This window comes from Babylonia areolata, chromosome 23 (genome assembly GCF_041734735.1).
Source record: "Babylonia areolata isolate BAREFJ2019XMU chromosome 23, ASM4173473v1, whole genome shotgun sequence".
Lineage (NCBI taxonomy): Eukaryota > Metazoa > Mollusca > Gastropoda > Neogastropoda > Buccinidae > Babylonia > Babylonia areolata.
In genome coordinates, this window is record NC_134898.1 from 9,263,077 (window position 1) to 9,286,501 (window position 23,425).

At 39.4% G+C, this 23,425-nt stretch overlaps 1 protein-coding gene across 2 annotated transcripts in view; it reads left to right on the forward strand.

Annotated features, from left to right (window-relative positions):
• Nucleotides 1-22,332, forward strand: part of LOC143297735 (uncharacterized) — a 42,003-nt gene extending 19,671 nt beyond the window's left edge. For both annotated transcript variants that reach the window (XM_076610185.1, XM_076610186.1), the window contains exons 6-12: nt 205-275; nt 2,503-2,587; nt 3,841-3,990; nt 4,926-4,997; nt 10,572-10,625; nt 11,052-11,225; nt 15,321-22,332. In XM_076610185.1, the coding sequence (XP_076466300.1) occupies nt 205-275; nt 2,503-2,587; nt 3,841-3,990; nt 4,926-4,997; nt 10,572-10,625; nt 11,052-11,225; nt 15,321-16,690 (1,976 nt within the window). In that variant the 3' untranslated portion in view covers nt 16,691-22,332. The remainder of the gene's footprint in view (nt 1-204; nt 276-2,502; nt 2,588-3,840; nt 3,991-4,925; nt 4,998-10,571; nt 10,626-11,051; nt 11,226-15,320) is intronic.
• The last annotated feature ends 1,093 nt before the right edge of the window (nt 22,333-23,425 follow it).

Sequence of the window (23,425 nt, forward strand, 5' to 3'; positions counted from 1 at the left end):
TTGTTTACAAAGTACATATTTTTCTAATTGATGTCTGTTGCATAATTCTACTTCTAGGAACACAGTAATGCATGGAAGGTGTTTTTCATTTTGTATTGTGTCCCAAAAGTACAGTTTGAGCAATGTATTTGGTGTGAGACACACTGCTTGATGTTTAGGACACCAGTGTGACATCAATGGTGCATGTTGTTTATCTTGTTTCAGGAGAATTAAGAAAAGACAAGTCCCTGGGAATTATGAGCCAAAAGTTTCTGATGCTTTTCCTAGTCTCAAAGGTAGGTATCTGTTGTACAGGGCTTACTAGGTTTTGTTTTTGTTATTTGCGTGTTATATCACATTTGGTATTGTTTTATTTAGGGAGGTGCAAAACCTTGATATTTTTCTAAGGCATTCCCAATTGTTTGGGAGCAAAATATAGAAACAGTTGCCTTATTCTTTAAAAAAAAGAAAAGAAAGAAGCAAATATTTAATCAATCTGTCACCCTGTGCGATCGGCTGGACTATAAACAAAATCTGTTATTCTGTGCCTACCCACTGAAGACCGGTTTATGTGATTGATTACATTTTAAATTATGAATTTGTGTTGTCTAACACAAAAATATCAAGCCATCATTGGCATTGCACATGATCTAAAAGATAACCTGGGGCTTGATTTTGGTGTCACATTCATCATACAAAGTGCTTTTAAAATAAAATATAAAAAAAAAACCAGCCGCCGTGGTGAAGTGGCTAGCGTCGTGGACCAACAGCTGAGAAGACGCAGGTTCGAATCCCAGCGGAGGTGGTGGTTTTTTTTGTTTTGTTGTTTTTTGGCCTGTGGCCGGCTCCTACCCACCCAGAGTTGAGTGTGCTGTGGGCTTAAATGGGGAGACTGGGACCACACAGTCAAGTGTCATCCACTTCAAGGATGCGTCTTTGGGTGTGTTGCTCTAATTACCTGACCAAAACTGCAAGTGTCTGTATCTCTGCGGCCTGGTTAATGCCAGGATATCATTATGACAGGAAGCGTAGAGTACAGCCTTGTCACGCAGTCCCAAACCAAAATGGACCTCCATAGTGTCATCGTCATCCTCCATCATCATCAGTATAAACAAAACAGTCTCAAAGTCTGTGGCCTTTCATGCTCTGCTCTCATGGTGACCTCAGTTTCGATACCCTCCACTTTTGTGCTTGGGGTGAGTCCTGTCAGTGTCTTCAGTGTTGGCAGATTCATGGGAGGCTGTTTGAGGGACGTGGTGGTGGTCTCCACAATGGGAGGGACGCTCACTCAGTCTGGCTCCGCAACTAAGCCATTATTGTCGTTAGTAGGGGGCTTAGTAGATGGTGTCCTAAGTACGTTAAATCAGAACAGGCACCACTGAACACCACCGAAGTGACTCAGCAGCAGTGCAGGGTCTCTTCTGGTGTATGGCCTCCTGGCAACCTAACATCGATGGTTCCCTGTGGACTGCTGACACTGGAACTGTGATGGACGACCCCGGGTGTGGCTGTGTATGGAGGAACCTAAATGAGCAGCGTGATGTTAATGCCACTGAAACGGTGCAGATGATGGGGCAGCAAAAAAAAAAATGTAGGGGAAAAAATGTAAAATTAGTGTTTAAAAAAAAATTCAGGTTTTTTTCCCCCCTTCTTCAGTTGTAACTTGAGTAGACTGTAAACCAAGATTTCTCAGAATAGTTTGTGAAAGGGCCCTTGTTCAGTAAACTGCATCACAGGCACAGTGTAACTGTGTGGGTTTAAGATATACCATCAGTTGCTGGATACTTGAAGCATTGGCTTAGTGGTAAAATGCCAGCCCAGGAAGTGAGAGAATATGAGCGCACTGGTTTGAATCCCATAGTCTCCAGTATTTTCTCCCCGTCCACTTGACCTTGAGTGGTGGTCTGGACACTAGTCATTCGGATGAGATGATAAACTGAGGTCCTATATGCAACATGCACTTAATGCACGTTAAAGAACCTACAGCAACAAAAGGCTTTTCCCTGGCAAAATTCTGCAGGAAAAATCCACTTCAATAGGAAAACAAATGAAATTGCACACAGAAAAAACAACAAAAAATGGGTGGCACTCTCTGTTGCGACACACTTTCCCTGTGGAGCAGCCCGAATTTCAAACTGAGAAATGTGTTGTGACAAAAAAAAGTAATAGTACTAATACAACTACAACTACAAATCCAGCATAAAGTAGTCCCTAAAATATCTAGATTCACAAGTTCTTTCAGTGTCTGGCGATTCAGCAGAGGCTGGTTTGCTTTCTCATTGGTAGTGCCAGATCTGAAAGGAAAAAGCGCTTCATTGAGCTAGATTTGTCACCTATATCTTTAAAAGAGTCAATAAATTTCATCCTTATGCGGTATGGGTTTTTCAGTAATAATGCATGCACTCTGGATCACAACTTCAGTCCAACAGTGTAAATAGTCGATGAACAACCATCAAAGTAACATTTATTTTTGGAAATTATCTCAGCTTTAGAAACATAACACTGACTGTTCTGTCAACACAGCCTCAAACAGTCAATCTGGATATGTCAGCAAAAATACTCATCGGAGACCAGCACCTGGAGAAACCGGAAAGCTCCAAATTCAAAAGTAAGTTGGATGTAAAGAAATGATAAAAAATGTCTTTCAGGGCAATGGAAAGGATAGGCATTTGGCTTAGTTTGGTTGGGTTTTTTTTTTTTGTTTGTTTTGTTTTGTGTTTTTTTCTGTGCTGTTTTCTCTTCTTTACCCTACTGTTGTTGTTTTTTAACTTGGCCTCCTTTAACTTCCTGTTTTCTGAAATCCTATAGGAATTACTCCAGTACATCTATCAATAAAATAGGTAACTATATGTATGTAGATGTGTGTAATCTTTATAATCAGGGCTCAACATTAACAATCGTCCAACTGCCCAGTGCATTCTGATCTTGCCCAACAGGGCACATGATTTTTTATTAAGACTTGCATGTTTTGTTGTTTTTTTGAAAATATTGGTTGGGCTCCCAATATCGGTTATTAGTTATTATTTAACAGACTATTTTGAGTCACAGTTTTGATAGGCAGTGACTTAGTGGAAGAGTGAAGAAGAGAGTTACGCAGCTGAACGGCAATTTGCTGTTGGCAGCTCCCCCCCCCCCTTTTTTTTTTTTTTTTTTTTTTTTTTTTTTAAGATCCAGTAATTTTTCTTGCAACCTACTCTGTCTTCACACAGCCAGGGGTCACCACCTGTTCCCCCAACACATTCAGCACAAATTTTCATTTACTGTGTTGAGAATTGCAAAGTCCATTTTTAGCTCACAGTTCTGATGTTGCTGCTAACTGCATGTCAGTTGGTCTTCGTATTTTTCTTATTCTGATCAGATGTATAATCCAAAGTATGTGCATGTGTAAAAAACAAAACAAAAAAAAAAAAATTTTTAAAAGAAGAAAAAATGATGTTTTAGAAGGAAGAAGAAATAGTTTGTCATGTTTTCAGTTAGATTTCTGTCGCATTGTGGAATAATTCAGTGGAAATTTTTACATGCCTACATATGAAACATGTGTTTGAGTATCTATACTGCAAATACGGAACACAATTGGCACTGGCAATGAAAATATGTGAAATCTATAATACAGGTAAATACATGGGGATTACTGAATTGCCTGTTTCAGATATGCTTGCTTGGTGCGCAATTTTTAGGTGTACACAATATTTTTGACAAGAATACACAAATGCAGGACAAGCAGATCTGAAACAGATTGGCTGGCTGTTGACAGTTAATTGATGGAGAAGGGGGGGGGGGGACACAAACAGCTGAAACATGTGTAAACATAGAAATCTGGTGTCTAACCAAGTATTATGAAGTTGATGTCTTCTGATACAGCCAAGATTCGCCGTCTGTACGACATTGCCAACATCTTAACCAGCCTAAAGCTGATCAAAAAAGTGGCTGTCAGCGAGTTCAGAGGTCGCAAGCCAGCCTTCCAGTACACAGGCCCTGACATAGACTCCCTGGACGCTGCCAGTGCCAGCTGTAAGTCCTCTTTTCTGTTCAAGACAGTAGTACAAGGTGCTATCATTTTTGAAAATGCATGTCACCAGTTTCTGGGAGATAAAAAAACATGAAGGGTGTCGTAACTATCAAGGGTGTGTATCGACATTGGATTTGGTAAATTGTAAGCAGTCTTTTTGTTCATTATCTAGTTTTCAAACAGGAAAAGAATGCTCATTAATGGAAATGATATAAATTAACAAAACTGGACAGAAAATACCAGGTTTTTTCCAAATGAATTTGACGAAGAGAAGTAGAAACGGTGAGAAACTAGAACAGAAGGCAAAATGAGTTTCAATGTCCTCTTCATGTCAGTGTGAAGAGGACAAACATCCTATTGTATTTGGATGGAGCCAGATATTAGTCCTACTGATGTACAACCCTGGGGTGTTACAACTTTACAATCTACTGTCAAGAAAATGTTTGTAAACTAATCAGTGACAAGTTTTAAGTTCCATTTAGGCTGCTTGAAATGATTTACAACCATAAAATGGATAAACTTTGCAGCCATAAAAGCCTTACTTTTGTAGGCCTCCAAATTTTCACTTGTTTCTAAGTTATTATTTCAGGTGTTGACAAAATGAACTTGGCTTCTTAGAGTATTTGTGAATCACAGCAGTAAATTGGTTTAAAAGGTATAAGAGCTTTGTGAATTATCACTGTAATACTCTGCAATTGTTTGATATCTCAATGGTGTATTTTTGTCTACAGTGATATGTATGGACTGTGCAAAAATCTGGTTATGATGATGGTTTTTCAATATGAGAAATATGACCTTCAGGGCAAGGAACAAATAAAAGTCTTGTTGTAGGCTTAAAATTTTTCAGTGGTTTATAGGTTGTTTAAAATGCTTACACAATGAACTTTGCTCAGACTATTTTTCATTAACCTTATAATCATATGGTGTTTTGTTGCAGTATGCTATACTGATGGGTCACATCGACCGAGCACCAGACATTCCATGTTGGATTGCATTCGGAATGACAGCTGTAAGTGACTAGTTGAAACCACAGAAAACACAATGTGATATACATGAAGCATATCTCCTTCATTTGCCAGTCTGGATTTTCTGATTATATGTGACGTCGCCCGACCAAGGGCACATTAAGTCGCTGAGAGCGATTTGGCCTGGGGGCTTGAAAAGGTGTTGTGAGCTATTTTTATCGTTTTCCGTTTTTTCACATTTTCGGTCAGTATAAACATTTTAGATTCATATCCTGAAGTCTTATGGCTTGATTCAACCTATAAAGTTGTTTAATCTGTCATTCTATGAAGCTGGTCGGCAAAACTTTGACTCAAATTCATCAAAAAATCAGTCAACTTCGTGAAAATGTTACTACACAACCAGACAAGTGACACACATGTATGACCTATCATTGGAATCAGCAACTTCCCGCCTCGAACGTTAGCTCATTCACGACTACGTACAAATGTAACTTTCTGCGTAATCTCCCTCCAAATATGGTAAACAAAGGCTGTCTGTTTAGCCAATCAGACGAGAGGTTCATCGATCTGCTTGGAAACACTCATTTGATTGGTTAAAAACTCGCGAAGTTGTTTACCACATGTCTCGATGCAGCGTCGCAAGTCAGTCATGGATAAACGAAGGGAGAAGCGCATTGCTGATCTTTTAAATCAAAGTTTTGCAGCTGGCATGCCAGTAATGCAAGGCATTACTGATTTAATAACCGATTATTTCCTCGAGGCATCGGAAAGTACGTCGGACAGCGACCATGACAGTGACGAAGACTCGAAGGAAGACAAATGAGTCAAAGAAGAAACGAAGACGAACGCTCAGGATTTAGACACGGACACAGATTCTTCGTCCAAATTAAATCAACCAGAGTGCGACGACAAAGAAGATCTACCCCTTGTCCACGTAGATCATACTTTTGGCAATGCTGAAACGGAGGATTGTGCTACGAACAGGCTCTACCCCACACACGACCGGGCAGCTGGTTTTGCTTGCAAATGCACACAGATCAAAGTAGTTGGTAAACAAGACCTTCCTCTACAACAGAGAAGAGGGTGTATTTCTCAGTTCAGTCCAGAAGAAGTGATTTCGGTGCAACTGAGCACTCAAGAAATTACCAGAGGTGAGTTTTGATCTCTCTGTTTCTCTCTCTCTCTCTCTGCAAATCAAAGAACTGTAGACAACATGTGTATATTCTTTGATCAGTTACTTTAAATCCACCAGATCTGCCCACAAGAGCATACATTGATTACACTTTGCCCTGTCTTTTTGATTCATCAGATGGGAACTGTACACTCACATACATTAGTTTTGGTTTTTATTCATTTACACTTTATATTTTTTAACACATGTTCTGTAATTTAAAAAAAAAAGGTATGTGTGGCTCACTACATGTAGACACTAACGTTGTGTGTGTCTGTGTGTGTGTTGTTGTTAAATAGATTTCTTACTTATCTAGCACATCACACTAACACAGTACACTATCACAGTCTAACTTTTTTAGTTACTACACTGCCAACATTGTTAGAATATATTTGGCTAGGTTTTTACTTCTCTGACAAATAACTCAGAAGTGTGTGTACAACTTACAAATGTAACATGAATATTGTGTTAATATTTAATTGAAAATGATTATTGTATTGACTATTCCATTAAGAATATATTTTGTTACTGTGACCCACAACACACCACCACCACTAAACATAATTTCAACTCAAGGCTTTTCCTTTTTTCAGATGAACTGGACATGTTTATCATGGGCATCTTCAATTCTAACATGCATCAAGAAGAAATGACTGTGAGCAGCCGTAAAGCGAATCAGACAGAACGCATGCGGACCAGGACTTCCTACATTGTGATGAACAGACTGGTCTGCAAAAAGACCTTTCTCTAACTGGGTAAGTACATGTGCAGGTAAAAACTACTATAGTATTATGTTATTAAGAACAATTAGAAATATAAATTATGAGTGGGAAAAAGATACAAAAGATAAACATTAGTGTGGTCAGTTTATGACAGATTTTTTCAGTACATTGTCATACAATGTTGTTAATTTCCATTTAAAATGAAACTGACAGTGCACTTTGCAGAAATTGACCAAAGGCAATAAATGACTTTATCCAAATCTAAAATTTTGCATGTGTAGTTCAAGGCTGATAACAAACTGACATACTTGTATACATAAATGATAATTACGTGTAACACATACATGCATACATACATACATACATACACTGTGAAAACATACATAATTTCTTTGTTCTGCCCACCCTAGCTGAATTGTGTGTGTGTGATGGAAATTAAATTGGAGTTGTGCCATTAGAAGTTAACTGAAAGGTAAAATAATAAATGAAGAGTATCATGTACTTGTAATACACCAGTTCCAATTTACTGCTTACCCATTCCCTTGCAGGAGAAAGTAGTATTTGTATTTTTCTTTCTTTTTATTAATGCATTATTTCCACACACTGTATTGTTGCAGCATTGGAGATAAAAGACTGAGAAATGTCATGGCCCACTACAAAAAGGAAGGTCCCTGTCAGCGGGAGAACAGACGAGGTGGCAGAAAAAACAACACCAGATCTCTGTCTCTTGCTGATACCAACAATGTCTACAGATTTATCCTCAACTATGCAGAGGATAATGCTGTCAGTCTTCCAGGAAGAGTGCCAGGCTTCCATCGTGATGACATCCTCCTGCTGCCATCAAGCACCCCAAAGAGCAAAGTGCACAGAGACTTCCTTGATAGTGCTGCAGTTGCAGGTGAAGTTTTTTTTTTCTGTCATATTATTCTTTTAAGGCATTCACGGAGTGTGTCCAAATATGATTATGATAAAATGAATAAGAATAACAGGCCTAGTGATAAATAATAATAATAAGTAGATTAAGAATAATAGGCCTAGTGATAATAACATTTTCATACTGACTGCAGCATTATTCCAGTTTCTATATTTTAATTGTTTTTGTTTCAAGGGGAGGAGGGCAAAGTGCTTACTGGAAACAGTTTTGGTTTCAGCATGTAAGATAGGACAAGTGTGAACCACTTTAGAACTGTTGTTTGTACAAAAATGTTATTCTTAAATCTATGCAACTGATAAATGATTAATCATATTTAAACAACGAAAAATCAGTTACATGCAAAATAGTATTTGTCATGATTGTGTTTAGAGATTTCTCATAGGAAATTAATGCTGTTCCTGGAGAAAGCGTGACACATAATATTTTAATGTTTCCATAACACATCAGATTAGATTTGTTTGGATGTGCAAGACTATCTTTTAAGTTTTTATGTCACCTACCCAACAACTAATTTATATTAGATATTTATTTTTTTTTCTGTGATATGTTTTTTTAGTTATATGCGTCTCATTAAATTCCAGGATTCCAACCTGTTGCGGCCTCCACATTCAGAAGGATCTGGGCAGCACTACTCCCATTTGTTGTGGTTGCACGTCCCATGACAGACCTGTGCTGGGTCTGTCAGAAGAACATGCACGTCATCTACAGGAGTGCCAACCTCAGCGACGAGGAGAAAGGTGAGCTGCTCACTGATCAACAGGCTCACCTCAGTCATGTGGAGGAAGAACGACAGTTCTACAGGACCATGACAGCGGCATGCAAGCCAGTGGTGCAGGAACAGGGAATTCAGGAGCTGAGTGCAAGCCCCAGCAACAGCAGAGCCTGTTCCATGCACTACTCTTTTGACTTCACCCAACAAGTCCACCTTCCACACAGCCCCTACCAGCCTGGGCTTCTATTTTTTAACCCCAAGGAAAGTGGACATCTTTGGGGTTTGCTGTGAGGGACTTTCTCAGCAGATAAACTATCTGATCGATAAAGGAGCATCCTCCAGCAAAAGATCCAATGCAGTTGTGTCATACCTCCATCTCTTCTTCGACAACTATGGAGTGGGAGAGCAGCACTGTGATCTGCATTGTGACAATTGTTTGGGACAGAACCAAAAAAAATTTGTTTTGTGGTACGTGCTTGGCAGGTGTTGACGGGCAAACATTCTTCAATCGGTCTGCACTGAAGTACATTGTCTTCAGGACCTGTGTGATGTGGTGCAGGACAGTACACCTGTGAAACATATCAACAGGGCACAGAAAAGAAAAAAAAAATCAACAGGGCACAAGTTGTGAAGGGTGAGGCACAGGATGCCAGAACACAGGTGGACATGTTTGACTGGCAGCAATTTTTTGGCCATCATTTCCGTACACTGCCTGGAATAAAGAAGGTTGGTCATTTTCGCTTCTCATCAGACAGGCCCGGATGCATGATGTACAGGGAAACTCTGGCAGACCAGGAAAGTGTTTCCTTTAGTTGATGAAGATAAGGTGGCCACTGTTCTGAGGGAGCTTCCCAATGAGCCAGCCATCATACCACCTCCAGCCCTGTCTCTTGAGAGGCAAAATTACCTGTACAAAAACATCAGAAGTTACCATACACGAGATCAGATTCAAAGTAAACTAAGGATTGCCTGTCTTACATGATAGATTCCTCCCTGAAAGATATAAAAATTATTTTTATTACACTTACAGCAAAGCACCTGTCTGTTCTAAACTTTGATAATATGTTTGAACATATAACCAGATGATGATCAGTGTACATGCTTTAGAGAAATCATGAATAGTCAGCTACAGTGAATGCTTCAGCGTGCACTTTTATGTAAAATCTTTGCATACAAAATCGGTTAAAAATGTAAATTAATGATATGTTATACATTTCGTTTTGGTTTGGTTTGAAACAGGAAGGGGTGATAATGATTTTCACCAAGTTTCATTGATTTTAGTGAAGAAATAACCTCTGTTGCTATGGACATTTTATCAGGATATCTCTGCCAGCGTAAAGTGGCATTTTCTCAAAATGGCTGTCATGCTACATACTGTATTTAAACTAATATAACTTTTGTTTGAATAAACCTACATGAAAACGAAGTATATGTTTGTGAAGCTTTATTTCTCTAGTTTTTGATTATGCAAATATCTGAAAATCTTCAAAATGACCCTTAATGTACCCTTCGTGGGATCGCCTCACATATGAGGTCAATCTACTGGTAGTTTGGTTGTGTATCAGATTACTCAGATCTATTTGATATTTCTCATATGGAATCCTACAGAATTATATTTTGGAATAACACATTTGAGATTATATAGATGGAAAACAAGGATGAGATCCTTTCAAATTCTGTCAACAGTATTCTCTGAAATCACAAAAGCAATACTGAAATGATTGAATACATTAAGTACTGCTTGCAGATAATTGAAAATATCAGATCATCATATAAATTTGAATTTAAAGTTAGCTTTGTCTTTTTTGGTGTAATAAAGTGATAAAAGGGAAAAGACAAATCTTGGAATATGTAAACACTGAGAGCAGACACTGTAAATTATTTAAGTTTTGATTTTGAAACTTGTAGCTATTTTCCTTCTTGGCGTGGAGACATTATAACTTTGGCAAAACAAGATGCATTTCAGCCAGGAAATGTGGAAATGAACATTGCCTCTGTCTCTTTTTCTCGCTAAACTACCTGTTGTAATTTGTTCATAAGTGAGAAACTAATGTAACATGTGAAGTTTGTTATTTTCAGCCTCTCTCCTGGCCAACAACACTTTCCGACCAATCCGGCCTGCACTGCCCACAGGTGAGTTGATCTTCTTCTCTAAGCTGTTTACAGTATTTGTTATCAACAGCCTATAGAGTGAATGTCACTTTTCAGGATTAGAACTTTCAAAGCTTGTAGTGCGTTATTACTTTTTCTCTACTTAGCAATGTTGTAATTGACTTTGCTAACCAGTAGTGCAGTCTATAATTGTCCAAGCAAAGAATAATGACTAACATGCTGACATGTAGCTCCGTCTTACCTCATTGAGCTGTGACAGCCCATTTCAGACAAGCATACTCCGCAGCAGCAGTCAAGGGGTTAAGCAAAAGGCATATGACTACATCATGCATGTCTTTGTAGCCCATCTTACCAATAGTATGGAGGCAACATGAAGACGAGAACTTCCATGAATGATTGAGATTATATGCTTTAAATATGAAATTTGTGTCCACTTGTTTCTTCCAGAGGGGACCAGGGGACTGCTGAAGAGGGAGATGTCAGACTGCAGTACCAGTTCTGCCTCAGCAATGTCCCGACACTCTTCCTTCGACCATTTCTTTGCTGTGGTGGAGAGTGAGCTGACCCGTCTGCATGGGCACTCGTCTCAACCATGCAGCCCCATCAAGAAACTCAACTTTGGTAAGGGAGAATTTGATGTTCAAGTTGTGATTTTAGCATCAGTAGCATTCACACATTAGAGCCACCATGGCAGAATCGGGTGTTCATTGGTGATAGGGTTCAAGGCCCCATTTCAGTATGGCAGTTTGTTCTTCAGTCCATTTTTCCTCCCAAGGTGTGAATGTGTACCTGACTGGTTTGGGAAGATCTTTCTAATATGAGCCCCAGACACAGTGATTCTGAATTTACTGCCCAGATAGCTCTAAATGGCTATGGCAATTTTACTTTTAACATTCACTCAACGCATGCACTGTTTTCTGTCTTTTTTTAATTATTTTTTTTTTTTTAATTTATTTATTTATTTTAACACAGCTGAAAAATAACCGAAAAAGAACTTAAGCACATGGCTGATGTGTGACAATTATAATAAATACAGCATTCACATACATACAGGAAGAGAAAGGGTTGGGGGCACAGACTGGCAGCTAGAAACAAAAAAATCAGTGTAACTGTTACTTGTCTCACAAGCTTTAGTTATGCTAGGGATAATGTTAGATAATCAAATGCAAGTACATGAAATATAAATAGATAACTTTGTTTTCATTGACTAAATATCAGTGAGAGACTTGGGGATATACATATTCTTACAAATGCATACATAGGATGTATTCATACATATAGTTTGTAATCTATTCACATCCTTTTCACCATTCCTTTGTATTCTTTTCTTTTATAAAACATTAAATTAAAGGAAAAGTTTCAGCTCTTGACTAATGATCTTACTGCTGTCATATAACATCATGTAATTTATACATTCCAACAAGAGAAGTGTAATCTTTGTTCAGGGGGTTTATAAGAGTCGCCAAATAGTACTGATCTCCAGCTGTGACCAGCTTAGGGTGTTTGAATTTTGTGCCCATATGACACAATTTCCGATAGCCTTGACCCCAGTTATTATGCATCTAGTTTCAGAACAAGGCTTCAGCCATTTTCTGTTTTGGTTGAAGGAGACAATAAAGTATTTTGAATTTAATTACTTTTCATCTGGTTAATTTTGCTGGGGATTTTTAATTTTAAGCTTTACAAATTTTCTTCTTTTTTTTCCTTTTTTTTTGTTTTGTGTGTGTGTGAATTTAGGACACGGGTCAAGATGGCACATTCGCAGTTTGAAGAGATTTTAGAAATCTTCCATAACGATGATTCTGGCAATGAATTTGGGGGATTTTTTTTTGCCAGAATAACTTTGACAAATGGATAATTATAGTTGAGTGAATGTGGGGGGGTCTTGGACAGTTTGATAATGTTGACAAAAGCCTGCATGCTGAGAGGATGTTTTCATGACTGGCCACTCCTGTTTTCAGAAATCGCGGATGTGGCGATGATCCATGAAAGTTTATTGGACACATGTTGATCTTATTTTCTTTTTACTGTCAATGTGGTTGATCAACTTGCCATACAAACAAATAGATAATATGCGGTGCAGGAGAAACAAAATTGCCTTGTGCGTATTATATTCACATGTGGCATTATATCAACCAGGCTCAAATTAAAGCTTTTCTGTATCATCTTCTTTTGACTGGCCATACAAAATGATCATTTCATTATTCATTGATTGAAGTTAATGCCAAGTTTCTGAAGTGTCATGTCTGAGTACCAAGACCATGCTTCAAGAATAAGGTAGAAAAAAGCACACCACAGTGCACCTCCCAGCTCAGTCTTAGAAGTAAGCACTGATACAGTTTGTTGTTTTTGCATTTATTTCATTTAACCACTCATATATAAACTATAATAAAGCATGAAACTATGCATGATCATCAATGCTTATCCTGACCACATACAAAATTTCACATCCATGCCTATGTTCAAATGGAAGTTAAAGGTGTGTGTTTGCAGATAATTTCTTGCTCGAAGCCAGTCAGAGAAAATGTGGCTGCAGAGGAAACAGTGCTGGAAAAAATGGGGCGTGCTGAAGATTAATGAGTTCTCTCCCTTTTTTTTCTTTTTTTTTTTCTAACTTGTTTTATTCAAATCAAATGCACTTTTTCTTCAGGGGAAAAAAGGCATGTTGTGAACCTTTTATTGAAGATATAATCTGATCCGAAACGACCATGGTTGAACTGGCAAAATACAAACCTATTCATGGCTGCTGACAAAATGACTGAGGCACTATAGTTAATTTTTTGTTCTTGACCTCTGGCATGTAGGTCAGTGGCCTTGCAATTAGATTCTGAATTCTCTCTCCTTCCCTCTCTCTCTGTCTTGTTATGCAGTGTGTGGTGTGCGTACATATATTGCTGAGACACTGAAAGAGTATTCATTGATCACGGTTGAAAGAGTGTAGCGCAAGTTAAATCATTGATACAGGGGTGCAAGTGGTTCCGTCTCATACGGATTTCCGTCTTGATGAAATTTCGATTTTTTTTTTTTTTTTTTTTTTTTTTTTTTTTTTTTTTTTTGTCCCTATGCTTTTGGTCCGGGAAAGTTTTGGTCGGAACTTGAATACTGAACTATTCACCGGAAGATGGAACTCTCTTGACTGGTTGACCAGTGCTTAGCTAAACTGAAGCCAGCGCCAGCTGTGTCTGGCCGCGCGCGCTGTGTACGACTCCCATTTTTGCCGCTGGAATCCGGATGGGACTGTTCGTTGGAAAGTGAGAACAGAGAGAATGTGTGTGTGTGTCTGTGTCTCTGTGTGTGTGTGTGTGTGAGAGAGAGAGAGGCACACACACACACACACACACACACACACACACACACACACACACACACTGTTACTTAGCCCTGAAACTCTGTATTTTACCGAGAGAAAAAAATCGCCCAGGACGGAAAATCATAGAAGCCGTCCGTCCCCGGGACGGACAAAAAATGAAAGGGGGAGGAGAGACATTACTGTTTAACCCCCTATTTCGTTCGAGTAAAGTAAACAGAGTGGTATATCCCACAACCAAAGGAGGCATCACTTTTTTAATGAAACGTCAGTATAGGTGGCTGGCCTACGTGACTCTAAGCATGTGCTTTCAGCGTGCTTACCGCGTGATCGTCAGCTTCTCGAATCTGATTTGCTGTTTTTCTATTTTTTGAAATGCAAGGGCCAGCAGTTTGGCTTCACTTCCCGCGCTAGCCTAAGCTCTGTCTTTGCGAAGGGAAGCATCTTTGCTTTAGTCTTCGGGTAGCGGGAAGCAAAACTGCAAGTTTTTCACATGCCAGAATGCCGTTTTTGGAAGTTTCTGACGAGAGAAAAGCTCGAGAAATCGACAAAGATTGTAAGAACAAGTGGAAAAATGAATGGCTCAACCATGAAGACAAACTGAAACGGAAATTCTCGATGTGGTGCGCGAAAATTGACGCAAGTGGTTTGGCTATTTGCAAATGCTGTAACAACACAAAACTGAACTATGGAAAAAACGGAAAGAGATCGTTGGTGAAACACAGTGAGGATCCAGACCATCTTAAACAGCTCGCTTCCTACTCGCACACCTCCACAATGCCTTGTGCAAAACCTCTGTTTGCTGGTCCTAGTTTGACGGATAAAGTCATGGACCTTAAGATCAGAATTTGTTTGTTTCTCTCTGAACACTGCCTTCCATTCAGTCTCTCTGAAGACCTAGTGGACTTAATAAAGACTTCAGCTAAAGACACAAAGGCTGTAGAAAGCCTTCACATGTCCCGACTAACAGCAACATATTACCTGACACACGGCATTGCACGTGCTTAGTCCATTAAAAGCATTACCTAAAATCCATAAATTTTCCTTGCCAAAAATATAAATATTTTCTTCTTGAAAGGCACTCTGAGAGGCCCTGAGAGAGCAGGAAAATGCACGAAATGCACGGACCCCGCTGGGGGAGCTTACGGCACTCCCCCAGACCCCCTAGACCGGACTTCAGTCTTGCCACTTTTTTCCACTTGCACCCCTGTTGATAGAAGTCATAAAACAACTGAAAATGGGCATATGTGGGATTTACAATAACAGAAAGGCATTTTAGGGGGTAGGCATGTCTGAATATTCTTTGAGAAAGTATTACAATAGTGAATAGCACAATAACGTTCTGATTGTTTCGCCACACTTCCTGTTCAGTTAGTCCCAGCAACCTGTGCATGATGGTGTGTGTGCAGATGTAGAGGTGCCATCCACAGAACCCAAGCGTTGCAACACAGACCCACCAGCAGAGAGCAGTGTACAGCAACCAGTGTCATGCGGACCCCCTGCCCCTGTGGCACCCCACAGCATCCCTGTTGCCGCCTCTGCAAGCAGGATCAGCCAGAAACCCAACACAGTGCGGGTCATTCCACGCTCTGACACCGTCATCATCAAGGCCAAGAGCTTTTCTGGTGCTGGCAGTAACGGAAAGCCGCCCACCGTCCTGCCCCTGACTCCTAATCAGATAGAGGGCATCCTGCAGTCTTTCAAACACCCTGTGAAGACGAAACAGGATGCCTCCACCCAGTCGTCACTAGACAAAGTGTTGGCCAGCAGCAAGGGCACAGAGATTCTGTCCCCACCTGGTGTCAACATGGCCACCATGAACGAGCTGACACCTGTGTCCAGCACCATTTCATCCTGCACGCTGCCCAGCCTGAACGGGATCAGCCGTAAACGCTGCTATATTGACGTCACTGTGTCTGGTGGTGAGAAGCGTGTCAAGGTGGACATGACCACTCCTCCCAGCCCTACATACATAGCTGTGCGAGAGAAAGATCTGGCAGAGACAGACGTCAACATGAAACCAAAGGCAAAATCCTCATCCACACGGGCCCTGACGTTTATGTCAGACATGCAGTGTTCAGAGTCTGGCATCACAGTTTGCCCTGCCAAGCCAGTAGCCACACGGCCACAGAGCATTCAGCGCATCACTGTGCAGGTAGGGGGGCCCCAGGGCCGGGAAGGAGGCAACAGTGGCATCTTCCACCTCCCCTTAGTCAACGTGAGTCAGGCTGACAACAAAGGGAAAATTGTGCTGACAGGTATTCAGTCATCAGGAGTTACAGCCCAGTCGTTGGTGAACCATCACATGGTGCAGGCAGTGCCTGTCAGCTGCTATGTGGCTCCCCCAACCTCCAGACAGGTCCAGGTGGTGACAGACCCCCACTTTTCCTCAGCCAGTAAACCTGTAGCTACCTCTACCTCTCACCCCTCAGTGCACATCGTCCACCCTGCCTCTGCCCCACCCTCCACTTCCCACCTGGTAGTACCCATGACCTTCAGCCCACCTTTGACCCCATCAGATGACCAACCTGCCATGTTCACCTTTGCGGGGATGGCGGCTCCTTCCTCCAGTCAAACTCAGTCAGTATCTGCCTTCTCTGTGGTGCAGCAAACCACCCCCTCCACCCTCAAGGTGATGCCGGCCTCCCCCATGGCCTCCCCAACCCACGTGCAGGTCTTCAATGTTGTGGCTGCGCCCACCTCTTCAAAATCTTCAGCCAGTCATTCTGTTTCTTGTGCCAACACCACAGTTCTGCAGGCCAAAACCAACTCCTTATGAACAAAGTGCAATCAGAGAATGATCTATGTGCAGTGTGGTCCCAAAAGGGGGTGAAGACCTTTAGGATTCCTTAAAATCAGTTCTGTATTGTATTTTATTACCAGTTGTATTGTAGAAAAATTGAGGATGAATATTGCAACTGGAATATGGAATTATTGTTCCTTAAGGTTGTTCACTGTTTTTTTACTAATGTTAGTGTTAACATTGACCCCTGCCCTCGACTTTTCCTTCTTTATGCAACTTCTTTCCTGTTTTAGAACCTTTTTATCTCCCTTGCACTGAATGTTACTATTGTTAGATCCATTATCCAAATATGAAAAGCTTACCTGAATCAGGTGTCTGGTGAATAAGAATAAAAATGAAAGCTGATTAGTGATCATTTTAGATGACAAACACAGTAAGACTGGGACTGGGAGCATCCTCCTCCAACCTGGAAGTCAAATAAAAAGATGCATAATCTCATTTTAAATCATTATTTTAACTATATTCATTATAAATTCTACATTTCAAACCCTGATTTTCAGATAAGATTAAACTGAACTATAGTTTGATTTAAGAAATTAAAAAAAAAAATTTCTGTGAAAAGATAGGGGCATGAGGAAAATTGATTTATGTTTAAAATACATTTCAAATATAGCTGGTAAAAGTTCAGCCAAAACGTGTGCACACACACACACACACACACACACATTAATTCTCTTAATCCATATGATATACATCCTCCAAAAATAAGTATGTTGTATGGCAGTTGAGTGTACAGACATGCTGGCAAAAAGCCCTGTCAGGTCTTGGTTCAGTGATGGTTACATTGTTCAAGGTGAGTCCTGGGTGGAAGGCTCATTTCATGTTCTGAGGGGAGCACAGGTTGTCTGAAACGGGGGTGAACTGGCTGTGTGTATGACTCACTATTGTGATTTTCTGGTGACTGCCAGCAATCCTGTTGGTTGCTGATCCTCCGCAGTGTTTCATCCATTTTAACCATCTCATATATATATATACACGCATTCTGTTGGTTCAAGTTACTCAGAGTCAGGACACTGCTTTTGTGTGATTGACAGACATTTTCTAATGCTTGTTTCAATATTTCTCACAAGAAGTCCATATGCTTTCATTAAGTAAATTTGAGGTATAATTGAGTGCATGCTTGTGATTTTGCTGTTATTAAATGACACATACCAGATTAATTAGTTGAAAAATGTGATGAAATGAAAAACGTCATGAAGTGATTGTGCTACAGAATGTTTGATATGATCACTTGCTTCCACAATTTCAGATCTGTTGTAGGTTGAATATTAATTCTTGCTGGAAAAAAAGGTAACAGCATTGTCAGCCTGAGATTTGTTGTCACTTAATTACAATAGTAACTTTGTACAAAGCTATGCCAACATATTTATTTTATTTGTACAGAGAGGTACTGATTTTATGCAAATTAATTTCAAGTTGTTCAGAAAAAATATTCTGTTATTTGAACCTTGCTTTCTTTTATGCTGCAAATGTGTACATAAAAAAGCAAAACTTTTAACTTCATATTTCTGTTATTAATCAGCTGCACTGATACTTGGAGTTGAAGACTTGTTAAATTATAAACACTGAATACCAGTGAGCCAGTTCCCTTAGCAAAAACCGAATGAACTGTTGAATGTTTTGTTTCTGGACATCCTCATGGGTTGGTTTTTTTTCCCCAGTGGAAATGTATTATGCATGTGTAAATGTTAATTTATTGTGCTGCCACTACCATAGTAAGTTGAAAGTTAGAGAACTTGAGTGATGTATGTCTGGTACATTTGTAAACTGTTGCTGTGTGTTTTTTACTTTAAAAGAGAATGGTTGAATGCTCTCAATTCTGCTTCTTCTCAGGGCCTTAGACAGTTTTTAGTTGGATTTTGAAGCAGGGCATTATTTTTTTATTTGAGCAGTGTTGATCTCTTGTTTTGTATTCTGTGGTTTCTTTTTTGTTGTTGTTTTTTTAAGCTTTCCTTTTTTATTTTTTTTACGGTTTGTGGTGTTTCAAGATATTGCGATTGGCAAGCATGCTTTTGTCATCCTTGTGTGTTTTGTGTGCATGTGCTGCCCTGTTACTTGTAAATACAAAGTATTCAGTTGTAATGTGTGGAAATGAAAGCATTTGCTTTTAGAGAAAAGATGCTGTTGAAAATAACCATTACTGTGTGATTCAAAGATACTGAACATGATAACAACTGGAGGTGTAATGTTGGTGCACAGTTTGAGTTTAGTTTATGTGAGCATCCACCATTACTGAATGGGAATAGGAGAAAGAAAAAAGCACTGCCTCACAATTTCTCCCGCCTCCCCTCTCCCATGCTTTCAGAATGTTAGCGTTGTATGAGTGACATTCATCCTTTTGTATATATTCTCCAACTTCTTGTGAAATAACGTGTCATTCAATGATTCATGCACTGGCGCTTTCACTGTGCTCAGAATATCAGCTGTCATTGTTTTCTCTCAGCTTGTCTTCTCAAACTGTTCTTTCCTCTGATTCAAGTATTTCATTTAATTGTACAAAGTATGCTTTAATTTAATTATTCATATATAATCATTCATTAATTTATAATCATTATTTATGACTAAATATATGAAGTATAGAGTTTACTAAAGCTCAATGCAATTTTTTGAAGAAACCAGCTGGGTAAACTGATGTCTGAATAAAATATTATATACCTGGGTCACCAATAATAGAATTGCCAGATCCTCAGTTTTAAAGGAAATGTTTCCAAATAACAACAGAGACCTCGAAAATTACACAACCACCAAAAATGTGCACTCCAGCTGACAACCTTGTAGGTTTGGGGGTTTTTTGTGTTTTTTTTTTTGTTTGTTTGTTTTCCTTAAAATTACCCTGTCCCCTCTTCAGCGAATAATTGATTAATCTGGTTGTATTAAAAATCATTATTCTGGTACACAACAAAGAGCAATGAATGGTTGTTTTTGAAGAATGACTGGCATCAGGCATTGATAGTTTGCTTTGTCCCAGCATTAACCAGGCCAGAGAGATACAGATACTTGTAGGGTTGGCCAGGAAATTTTGTGAAGTGGATGATTCTTGACTGTGGTTCCAGTCTTCCTGTTTATCTTGGTGGGATTTTGTGTGTGTGTTGTGACAGCTTTGTATTGATGTGGCTGAGCATTTGTATAGTTTGACAGTCCTGACATGGCCCTGTGTGATCGGCTGGGCTATAAGCAACAATAAAGGATCCTGATGTGGGCACCAAAAAAAATCTGCAGGTTTTGTTTTTTCCCCCCTGTACATATCTGGATTTTTCTCTTGACAAGTGGATGGAAACTGTCAATAAGAAAGTACCATTTTGTCTTTAAATGCTCATTGATATCTTTAGAAAGAAAAAATTCAGCAGCAGAAGTGCTGTGCATTTAATTATTAAGTTCAGGATTACCTTTGAAAACCCCTTTCAAATTGTACTTTTATACACTTAAATGCAAACTTGCACTAGTTCCAAAATTTGCTCAGGATTTCATTTTACAGGACACCGTGGGATGTGGAATTCTGGATATAATGAGGAGGTGGATGAAGTAATTTATAATGGACTTGCATTATTGTAGTCATATTCATTTATTTTGTTTGTTTATTTTATTTTATTTTTATTTTTTTAAGCTTCTTTCCGCAAAAATGCCATAACTTGCTGTGATGTTTTCTCTATCAAAACAATCTTGAGAGGAGACAGAAATATGCTGACAAGTTGAATAAGAAACACATCTTTTAGACAATCATGATTTTGTCACCTTCATAATGTTGAGTTTTGACAGCAATAACACTACTTCTGACTACCCCAAAATGACATGAAAATTTTTTGAGGACCTTCCAAACATCTTGATAAAAAAAAGATTTAAGGTGAAACATAAGTTCATCTTGGTAGTTCTGTTTATAAGCCAGTACTGCAGGTTTTGTTGATTTTGCATGGATTTTATACAGGGACCAATGGTTAAAAGTAGAGTTTGCAAGAATGGCCACACACTAATCTGTTCTTTCTTTCAGAACTTTTAGGATAGCATTTTTAGGATACTTAATGAAAATGAAAAAACACTTTATCTTCCAGGTTAGATTAGTCTTGTAATACAAGTTGTATTGCTGCTTCAGACTCAGAGATGGGGCTGGTGTGGTTTTGTTGGGAATATAATTATATTCAGTCTGTGACTGAATTTGGCACTGTGCAGACATGCATTAGAGGTCACAACAGAATTGTTTAATCTTGGACTTCAGATCCTGTGTTCACCTGATGGTCAGGGTTCAAGTCGCTGTGACACAGAGGAAAAATGCTTTACTCAATTTTTCCTCACTCCATCCAGGTGTGAAAGGGTACCTGACTTCAGTTTGGGAAGGTTCAAATAGCAGGAGAGGATTGAGTCCCACCACCTTATGCTGAGCCCAAGACACTGGATAATGAAGTTACTGCCCCATTAGGCAGTATGGGGGATTATAATTTTGTTATGAATTTGATTTTCAGAATAAACTGAAAAGGATGAATATTGTGCGAAATCTACAATTAAGAATTTTTATGCACATCAAGCACCCTCCATTTTTCACTTCAGTAAATGTATGTCAGCTTAAGGGCGCAATAGCCGAGTGGTTAAAACGTTGCACTTTCAGTCTGAGGGTCCTGGGTTTGAATCGCAGTAACAGCACCTGGTGGGTAAAGGGTGGAGATTTTTCTTATCTCCCAGGTCAACATATGTGCAGACCTGCTAGTGCCTGAACCCCCCTTCGTGTGTATATGCAAGCAGATCAAATACGCACATTAAAGATCCTGTAATCCATGTCAGCGTTTGGTAGGTTATGGAAACCAGAACATACCCAGCATGCACACCCCCGAAAATGGAGTATGGCTGCCTACATGGCAGGGTAAAAATGGTCATACACATAAAAGCCCACTCGTCTATGTACGAGTGAACGTGGGAGTTGTAGCCCACGAACATAGAAGTATGTCAGCAGTTTAACTGATTGTTACAAAAAGATCAATAAATCATCCCTGAAAACAGACTATGGCTGCCATAATGGAAAGGATGAAACAATGATACACATAAAAGTCATGCCTACTCTTATTCATGGAAGTGAATAATATGAATTGTTGCCTGCAAATATGAAAGAAAAGAAGGAAATCAAAGATTTGAATACATGTACATTTTATTAAGTGATCAAATATACAAATAAGCTTATATCAATATGCAGGTGAGGGGTGTGGTTTTGGTTCATGAGGGATGGATGGACTGTCTAGGTGTGTTTATTCTCCCATTGCCTCAGTGGTATGGGCTTTTCTGAACAAAAAGGGGGATTTTGTGGTATGCTTTTTTTAGGTAAAAGAACTGCATACATTACAGAAGAGCGTTAAGTGTAGATGTTAAAGAACTCCACACATTACAGAATGGCATTTAATGTCAGTAGTTTAAATGGAATTCAAGAAAGAAAAAAAAAAGATTTCAGTACTAATTGTGTGCTTGATGTAACAATTGTTAGAGTGGACCAGAATTTTGGTGGGTGTATTACGTGTACGAACGATGGGAAAAGTGGTAATATAATGGCTGTTCTTTGTAACTGATTGCTGTAAGTGTTGGCAAGCGTATATCTGCATTGGTTATTTGGGGACTGTATTAAAGGATAAATGCACAAGGAATCTGAGACAGTGTGCTGTTTGTGTTGGATGTATGGAAATGGTTGTAATTGCTGGGAACAGCAGTTTAAATGTTCTTATTTAAAAAATGTTCAGACTTTTTATGAATGCTGTTACACATCTGTGTGTTGACAGGCAACAGATTAGCAATTGGATGTTTATTGACAGTTATTTCTTGAGCCTTCATTATTGAACCTTTATAATCATTTTTTTTGTTTTAGTCATGAATTTTATAAAAGAAAAACCATCATTCAAAGCACACAGTGCTTAAGACACAGAGAGAGAGGAGAGAAAGAGACCGAGAGAGACACAGAGAGAGAGGAGAGAAAGAGACCGAGAGAGACACAGAGGTTTCAGTTGCTCAAGGAGGCGTCACTGCGTTCGGACAAACCATATACGCTACACCACATCTGCCAAGCAGATGTTAGAAAAGCATTGTTCATAGCAATTATAAGGTAAGTAAGCTTTACCATCAGTGCAATCAGCACACATCAATGAAGTATACACAGTCACTGCAAATTCATTGTTTTCGTTCAGAAAGGCAAGATAAATATGGAGTGATGGCCTAGAGGTAATGCATCTGCCTAGGAAGCGAGACAATCTGAGCACGCTGGTTCGAATCACGGCTCAGCCGCCAATATTTTCTCCCCCTCCACTAGACCTTGAGTGGTGGTCTGGACGCTAGTCATTCGGATGAGACGATAAACTGGGGTCCCATGTGCAGCATGCACTTAGCGCACGTAAAACAACCCACGGCAACAAAAGGGTTGTTCCTGGCAAAATTCTGTAGAAAAATCCACTTACGATAGGAAAAACAAATCAAACTGCACACGGGGAAAAAATACAAAAAAATGGGTGGCGCTCTAGTGTAGCGACTTCTCCCTGGAGAGAGCAGCCCGAATTTCACACAGAGAAATCTGTTGTAATAAAAGGAAATATATATATATATAGAGAGAGAGAGAGGCTAGCTGTTACGATTTTACGGTGTTGTAAAACTCGATCAGTTTGTTCTGACATGCCAATATCAAAATTGTTCCGACAAGTTCAGCTACATTGCATGGCCACATGCTTTCCTGTTGTAACATTACCCAGACAC